Source organism: Haemaphysalis longicornis, unplaced genomic scaffold, assembly GCF_048455015.1.
Source record: "Haemaphysalis longicornis isolate Haplotype H1 unplaced genomic scaffold, Haemaphysalis longicornis Haplotype H1 scaffold_2, whole genome shotgun sequence".
In the NCBI taxonomy this organism is placed as follows: Eukaryota; Metazoa; Arthropoda; class Arachnida; order Ixodida; family Ixodidae; genus Haemaphysalis; species Haemaphysalis longicornis.
The window spans coordinates 239,500,780-239,508,680 of record NW_027526295.1 but is presented as its reverse complement, the minus strand read 5'-3'; the positions used below and the strand labels follow the sequence as shown (position 1 = coordinate 239,508,680).

Sequence of the window (7,901 nt, the reverse complement as noted above, 5' to 3'; positions counted from 1 at the left end):
GTTCGGCAAGCTCGTAAACCCTGCCTAATTTGTTTGCTTTTACCGGCCTCAGTCAATCGCACAGCTGGGCATATGACATAATAGGTTCTGCTGCGGGTAATGAGCTAGTGGGTCGCATGGCCATTCCCTCTTTTCCTAAATATATAGCTTATTTGAGTGAAGTTTGCGTTAAAAGTGGTGTCAGTATGATAAATCATTCGAATGAACCAAACTTGTGTTTTGTCTGCATGGCCCATTTAAGCATCACTTGCGGTTCCTGCTACTGATTCAGCATGCGCATGCAGTAAAGCAGCTAGCCTTCACAGTGTTTAAATAACAAAAAAAACTTTTATTCACACACGCAGTAGTCTTATATACATGTTGCTCGGGCCTGGTGTCGGCCACCTCACACGATGACAGGTTCGACTGGCAGGTACTCCCTCTTGGAGATGTAAATCTTCTGGTGTGACAGGGTCACAGCATAGTAATATTGACCAAGGTGTACTGAAACAACAAAAAAAAACAGCCATTAGCTTTTCCTGATATGCTTACAGGCAGCTTTTTCACTGCAAAACCAAACCATTGATCCTCTAAAGGCCATTCAGCGAATCACTAATGCCAATCTGGTTTAGATATTTAAAGCTCTCGTGAGTTCATGTACTCGCATACTAGCAACCATATTCTCCCTGTCCACAGGCTCGTCAAGATGATGATGTAATGCTTTTCAAAGCGCTGTTGCAGATATGCCGCACGAATTAAACCCACCACGATTAGTAATTACTTTCATTCTAAAGAAACTAATTTCTGTCGCAATGCTTGCACACTGCCTGTGAGGCCTACAGTACATAGAATGCTACCAAAATGGTATCAAACAAAAACTAGGACAATATTTCAGGTGCATAGAGTAGTGAACACTGTGAACACTGCATTAAGAGCAACAAGTCAAAATTTTTTTGTCCAAGACCCATAGGTAACATTGCGACTGTGTGGTTCAGCGAACACCCCATTGCACCAAAAAGTACCGAAAAAAAAAAAAAAAAAAAAAAGCTGGTGGACGGGAAAAGCAAGTTGCAATAAACAAGCAAAACATCAATGTTACCGCTTCCTAGATGCCTGCATTTCGCAGTATAATTTAATACAGGTTTAAAAATAAAAGTCTGGGGACACCTATGCACTTCATGCTTTTGCATTCACAACTCGTAAGAACTCCCAGCTGTACACTTGAGATGTTTTGTTTGCGCTTTTGCCCCTTCGGACACTTTACTTTGCTATTCCAATCTATCTCCTACGTGTTGCGCCGCTGCTCGTCGACAACGATGGTAAATTTCTCCCTTGTCTGTTCCCTTGTTCGAATGCATTTTTACACTCCCTCCACCTGCGATGTGCACGACGACCTCTCAATACTGCTCAGTTCAAGTTCACGATATAGAATGTTTCACGCTACGGATCGTTTCTGAAGGCACAACCTATTGCCTCTGCCGAGTTAAACTCTCGCTATAGAATGCTTTGCGGTATGGAACATTTCTGAAAGAGCCGTTTCTGTTACGGACGCTGGCTTTTTTTTTTTTTGGGGGGGGGGTTCATCTTAAAAGGAATAGCTTTTCAGTAGTTCAAAATTATTGCAACTGCAGCATAACACAACTCGCACTTAAAGTTAAAACATGACCCCAAAACATGCCGTCAACGGTGTATGAGTAATCAACTGCACCGTTTACACTAGGCTATTTGTTGAGTGAGCTATGGGAAAGCATTTAATACTAAATCAGAAAGTGATCTCAATAATGTGCAGCAAACCAATTCTTTAATAATATCACATGAGCGTCGACGGCAAGTGGTTCAGCGCCCTATCATGGTAGACAATGGCGAAATGAGCAAGGGTATACTTCGCACAGTTTGCGTGTGCAGAACTAACCCGCCAATGCAACCGTCGTCTGCTAGGCTGTTCCCGCAAGAACAACACAACCACTTTCTGCTGGTGATCAGCTAGCTGCCTTGCTGTGAGCAAGGCACACTCAAAATCGCTGTCACCGGCGGCACCGCCCCGGCAATGAAGATTGCCAGCTGATTATAAGGGGAAGGAAGGAGCTATGTCGTGCTTGCGGGAACAGCCTAGCAGACGGCAGTTGCACTGCGGGATCGTTCTGCACTTGTGAAGCACTCTCGCTAGTTTCATTGTTTTTACAATGATAAACCTCCTGCTAGTTGACACTCCTGTGAAATTTCTCAAAAATTGGGCGGCTGTACACGCTTTGTACATACAAGCTTAGAAAGCATACAAGCCGAAATGTGTACAAATTTTAACAAGTATGCATAAACTAGGAATACATAAAACAGTCTTCATGAATGTGTCGTGTCTGTTTTCCAGTATTAATTGTTAGTCGCTATTACCTACCCTTTTAACTGTTTGGGCAAGCTTCACAGCACTAGACTTGGGGGCATGTGCACTCTGTACTATCGTGATAAATTGAAATACAAACAACGGAGCGCGTGGCTTTCAGTACATGCCGCGCATCCTGGCGATGGACCGCATATACCAGTGTGAGCGAGTCGCGAGAGTTTGTGCCCAACGTTGATATGGAAGCACCCTCGTTCAGCGTGTGAGTGCTTTGGTTTGTCTTCCCACCACAATCGGCGCCCGCTAAAGCAAGCGTTGTTAAACTTTGCTGCGGCGATGCGTGAAAATGGTGCATGCAGCTATATTCCTTCATTTTTTATTTCGTGCTAAGCACGCAACGGACGATGAAAATACGATGGTCTTTCCGTATCAAGGTTGGTCACGAACTCTCGTTACTTTCTCGCACTGCGCATACGCGGCCCGTCGCCAGGATGCGCGGCATGTACTGAAAGCCACATGCTCCATCGTTCGTGTTTCAATTTATCACGATAGTACATGCAGAGAACCTTGGTAAGAGGCTGGCACACTTTCACCGTACATTTTGCAAACCCACTCTCTGAAACGGTTTGATTGTGCGGCTGCCTGCTGCCGTAGTTACGTCAAGACATCTGACAATATCAGTGTGTGAGGAAAAGCTCTTTTTATCAGTAAATCGGGCAGTAAAAAGACGTTGGACAATATTCGCTCTTTTTTGCTGCTTGATAAAAAGCGCCTGATTTGCACGTGCCTCCCCTGGAATCATTTCTAGATATCATGACGTAATTAGCACAGTAGACAGCCGGCGGTGCGATGAAGCGCTATCAGGGCATGTGTCCACCAAACGTACAAACCGTAGGAGTGTGACAGCCCATCGCTGGACCACTCTGCACGCACTGAGAGGAATGCGCTCCTGATTGTATACGCGTGGAATTTTGATTGAATGCAACAAATCTACCGCGAAGAAAAGCGCATGGCAGACAGCTAGGCAGTTGCGAGTTGCAAATGTGAAACATCGTCTAGTTCCACGCTTTGATGCCCGAACAGGAACCCGAAGTCGGCTGAGGGTAAAATGGAGAGACTTCACCAACGCCTCCACGAATGGTTGTACTGCTAGCATATGAACGATGCTTATTCTAGAATTTTATGAATATTTAAACATCCTCCAATAAAGTTGCCTCTAACACGCCTTACTTGACATGCGGTTGATTGAGTCATTACTGTCCGTGGGCAGCAGATCTCGTTTGTCCGCACAGTAGATCATCTTGCGGATGATATCGCCGATACGCTCCTCATTTTCGAGTTCGCCTCCTGACTGTGGGAGAGGCAAAGCAAAGCACATTAGGGCGACATGAAAAGGCTTCACCCTTTCAAAAACGCACAGTTGTTTCCTGCTTCAGATTCACCAGGTCGAAATTTGACACTTGGTACACGCATGAGGTTTATTTAGCTTAGAGACAGACTAGTATTTCACCTAGGGCAGAATTTTTGTCACTTTTAAAAGTGTCGGTTTCGTGTACGTGCGACAGGAGCAGCAAAGCGGCCCTGAAACGTCCGGTGTCCTTTCACTTCAGCCATCAAATACCGTCTGACGATCGAAGCGGACGCTTATGGAATAGGCAAAACTAAGAATTGCGCCTCGAGCTGCAATTAAGCAACGCAGCGGCGAGTAACAAGCGGTTCACTTACGCTCAAGACACCTCCATCAGCGTTCAGCACCAAGAACCCTACTTGATTCGGAATCTTTTCCATCCACGCGAACATCATCTCAATGCCGAAGTTCTCGGTGAAAGATTATTATTTCGCAGCACAACCCTTTCCGACAACAACCCGGGTGAGCCAAACTACACAGACAATCAACAAAATTACAAATGACAAGCGGAAATAGTGTGACCGGAAGTGGGCGTTGTCTAATTTTCTCAACGCCTTGTGTATTTTAGTGCCTTCCTAGACGCTCCGTCATGACTTGTATGCTTCTTTACAAATATTACCGCCAGAGGCGCCTAAAAAAAAAGAAATTTATGCTCGCTTGCATACTCACTTGCTTCAGTCAAATGCCGCATGTAACTCTCAGTTTGTCAGCAGCAATTTTAAACTCTAGTAAAAAAAATTATAGCGTTTTTATAAATACCAAAATTTATAGAATGTAAGCATATATGTAAATATTACAGGGGCAGTTCTAGGTGGCGCAGGCTGTTTAACTTCTCGTTATTTGACATGCACCGTGATAGCGGAGGCGCTGTGTGATTCCCCATATATAACCGACCGGTGGATTCGAAATCGCAGACCTTGCGGCAGTTTACCGGCGTCCCATTGACAGCGTTGGTTTACAGTTTGTTCGGGTCGTGATCTCGTAAGTATGGGCCATCAGTATTCCGTCCAGGCTGCTTCCATTAATTGTTTACGGTTTTGTTACCAGGAACGAGGTGTAGCCCTTGTATGGTATGTTGCGATTACGTAAAAGAGCTTTTCATTGTTCGGAGGGGTTTGATCGGTGCCGTCACTCGTTGGGCGTGGCGCCGGAGTTCCAAGAAACCTGTTCTGAAGCTTCCATATTCGTTGCTTGGCGTCTGTGCTTCGTCTATTCAACGTGAATGCCCTAGGTATTCTTAGAATTATTGTAAATCTATTTGGTCACATTATTTTTATGCCATGCGTGTTCGGTTAGGCCTAGCCCATTCTCGTGACCGTTGGACCCTTCGGGCCCCTCGATGTTCCACATTCATTTAATTCAGCGCTTGCAGAATTCGTGTCTTGTAGTAGTGAGCAAATTAACCCGTTCTTCGTCGTGCTTATCGCGGAGGGCTAACAAAAACCGAACAGAAAGATGCTGCACGCCCACGTCAAGAGGTCGCTGAACTCGTCTGGCCCCAAATATCCTCGAGCGGTTATGGCAGGCTTTTGTTAGCGCCGCCTTGGCGCCCGGCCAGTCCCCTTTTCCGGCTAAACTGTAGTTTCCAGAGCCTTTTAACCACTGATCGGTATCTTCCCTGCCCATAAGCCATCCGCGTGCAGGGAACAAAGATTAATTAGGCTTGGTGCGAAAGTGCACACGTGATAGTGACTCGTATGCATATGAGGTTTTCACTGTTGCTTTTTCACAACCTTCTGCTACGCATTGAGCATAGCTAGTTCCCTTTCCCTCTTGCCACTCGGTAGTCTTTGTTAGGCGGGCGTGGTCATCGTACTGCCTTCCGTTGAACAATGGTGCCTTAAACCGACATAAGAGCTCGGTTGAGGAGAGCGTCTGCCTCGTGTGGGGCTCTCTTCCCGCGCTCGGGCGTGGCTCCTGGAGCTGTTCTGTAACAGCTGATCCACAGCCACGGTGTCGAATATAGTCTACCGTCCCCTAGCCCTATGGCTAGGTGAGGGCGGTGCCACCGCATATTCCGTATCTTCGTGCCGTCCTCTGGACAGTGACACTGGGGAAAAGCCATGCGGTGGACATTTTATTCTTTTTAGTGCAAGTTGTTCCATTTCTGCCGCATCTTCCCAGGAATACTCAACCTTAACCTGTCTCTGCCCGTTCTTCCTTTCCAGCTATCTTGCAACCATGCGTGAATGCATCTCCGTCCACGTTGGCCAGGCTGGTGTCCAAATTGGCAACGCCTGTTGGGAGCTCTACTGCCTGGAGCATGGCATCCAGCCAGACGGCCAGATGCCTAGCGACAAGACTATCGGTGGCGGTGACGACTCGTTCAACACTTTCTTCAGCGAGACCGGTGCCGGCAAGCACGTTCCGCGTGCTGTCTACGTCGATCTGGAGCCCACTGTTGTGGATGAAGTCCGCACTGGCACGTACCGCCAGCTCTTCCACCCGGAACAACTGATAACGGGCAAGGAGGATGCAGCCAACAACTATGCTCGTGGCCACTACACCATTGGCAAGGAGATTGTTGACTTGGTGCTGGACCGGATCCGGAAGCTGGCAGACCAGTGCACGGGTCTCCAGGGCTTCTTGGTCTTCCACAGTTTTGGCGGTGGAACCGGATCTGGCTTCACCTCGCTGCTCATGGAGCGCCTCTCGGTGGACTATGGCAAGAAGTCAAAGCTTGAGTTTGCTGTCTACCCAGCTCCGCAGGTGTGTTGGATTTCGTTCAGTACATTGGGGATGTCTCCAATTGGCGAGTAATACTGACCACTTCCCCCCGCTGTTTCCATGTGCAGGTCTCCACCGCAGTCGTTGAGCCCTACAACTCCATTCTCACGACCCACACTACCCTGGAGCATTCTGACTGTGCCTTTATGGTTGACAATGAGGCCATCTACGATATCTGCCGCCGCAACCTCGACATTGAGCGGCCGACTTATACCAACCTGAACAGGCTCATTGGCCAGATTGTCTCCTCAATCACCGCTTCTCTGCGCTTTGATGGCGCGCTGAACGTGGATCTGACAGAGTTCCAGACCAACTTGGTGCCTTACCCTCGCATTCATTTCCCTCTTGTCACTTACGCTCCGGTCATCTCTGCCGAAAAGGCCTACCACGAACAGCTCACCGTGGCAGAGATCACCAATGCCTGCTTTGAGCCAGCCAACCAGATGGTCAAGTGCGACCCTCGCCATGGAAAGTACATGGCCTGTTGCCTGCTGTACCGAGGGGATGTGGTGCCCAAGGATGTCAACGCAGCTATTGCAGCCATCAAGACCAAGCGAAGCATCCAGTTTGTTGACTGGTGTCCCACTGGTTTCAAGGTTTGTCCCGTTGCGATGAAATCCTGCTATGTCAGTGTTGGCTCATTTGTTTTCAAGGTGTCATTGCTACAGCTTTTCTTGCTTTTATTTCTTTTTCTTCCCCTCTGTCAGGTTGGCATCAACTACCAGCCCCCAACTGTTGTCCCTGGTGGAGATCTGGCCAAGGTACAGCGTGCTGTGTGCATGCTATCAAACACCACTGCTATTGCAGAGGCCTGGGCGCGCCTTGACCACAAGTTCGACCTGATGTATGCCAAGAGGGCCTTTGTTCACTGGTACGTTGGTGAAGGCATGGAGGAAGGCGAGTTCTCAGAGGCCAGGGAGGACTTAGCTGCCCTGGAGAAAGACTATGAAGAAGTGGGCATCGACTCGGCTGATGGTGCAGAAGATGACGGCGGGGAGGAGTTCTGAGCACTCGAACAAGTTTTCTCATTTTCTAGTTCCCGGGAGCAAGATCTGCTTTTTTTTTTTCTTGCTGACCGACCTCGTGTTTGAAATAAAAAAAGCATTTTTCTTCAACCTCTTGTGCATTTTCTCATTTCCATACATGACTCCATGCCCAAAATTTTCATTCTGTAACCCATGGAGGAAAGAATACCAGACGCCTAGACAGCAGCCATTTACGTTTCGTTGCAGCGATGAGTAGTGCACGCGGAAACACTAACGGCGGGAGGACAGCCCAAGGCAACAGCGGCTGGTGCCGTCGCGGTGAATGAGCAGGATTTAGCTGAACGCAGCCGGGGTATGTCGGGTCATTGGCTCCTGTATTTTTAGGCGACGGCAAGGCATGCTCTTTCCTCCATGCATGCTCCTTTGGCCTGCTTCGACGTAGCAGATCGTGGAAGGAGGCGCAAAA

General features: G+C 47.9%; 2 protein-coding genes across 2 annotated transcripts; one reads left to right on the top strand and one right to left on the bottom strand.

The window, feature by feature from the left end:
- Window positions 1-307: 307 nt before the first annotated feature.
- Window positions 308-4,248, bottom strand: Lamtor4 (Late endosomal/lysosomal adaptor, MAPK and MTOR activator 4). Its single transcript, XM_077699879.1, has 3 exons — window positions 4,040-4,248; window positions 3,545-3,665; window positions 308-483 (listed from the first exon to the last, which is right to left on the bottom strand). The coding sequence occupies exons 1-3, from the start codon at window positions 4,115-4,117 to the stop codon at window positions 386-388; spliced, it is 297 nt and encodes a 98-aa protein (XP_077556005.1). The 5' UTR covers window positions 4,118-4,248; the 3' UTR covers window positions 308-385.
- Window positions 4,249-4,551: 303 nt separating this feature from the next.
- Window positions 4,552-7,564, top strand: LOC144170228 (tubulin alpha chain). Its single transcript, XM_077699878.1, has 4 exons — window positions 4,552-4,703; window positions 5,891-6,431; window positions 6,518-7,045; window positions 7,157-7,564. Exons 2-4 carry the CDS (start codon window positions 5,904-5,906, stop codon window positions 7,454-7,456), a joined length of 1,356 nt encoding a protein of 451 aa, XP_077556004.1. The 5' UTR covers window positions 4,552-4,703; window positions 5,891-5,903; the 3' UTR covers window positions 7,457-7,564.
- The last annotated feature ends 337 nt before the right edge of the window (window positions 7,565-7,901 follow it).

What these genes read in the sequence shown, in the direction of transcription:
- Lamtor4 (XM_077699879.1), bottom strand. Translation starts at nt 4,117, where the DNA reads ATGATGTTCGCGTGGATGGAAAAGATTCCGAATCAAGTAGGGTTCTTG. An exon ending in CTGATGGAGGTGTCTTGAGC is followed by an intron (nt 3,666 to 4,039) that starts GTAAGTGAACCG and finishes CCTCTCCCACAG; the next exon opens with TCAGGAGGCGAACTCGAAAA. An exon ending in CTCAATCAACCGCATGTCAA is followed by an intron (nt 484 to 3,544) that starts GTAAGGCGTGTT and finishes TTGTTGTTTCAG; the next exon opens with TACACCTTGGTCAATATTAC.
- LOC144170228 (XM_077699878.1), top strand. Translation starts at nt 5,904, where the DNA reads ATGCGTGAATGCATCTCCGTCCACGTTGGCCAGGCTGGTGTCCAAATT. An exon ending in CTGTCTACCCAGCTCCGCAG is followed by an intron (nt 6,432 to 6,517) that starts GTGTGTTGGATT and finishes TTCCATGTGCAG; the next exon opens with GTCTCCACCGCAGTCGTTGA. An exon ending in GGTGTCCCACTGGTTTCAAG is followed by an intron (nt 7,046 to 7,156) that starts GTTTGTCCCGTT and finishes CCCCTCTGTCAG; the next exon opens with GTTGGCATCAACTACCAGCC.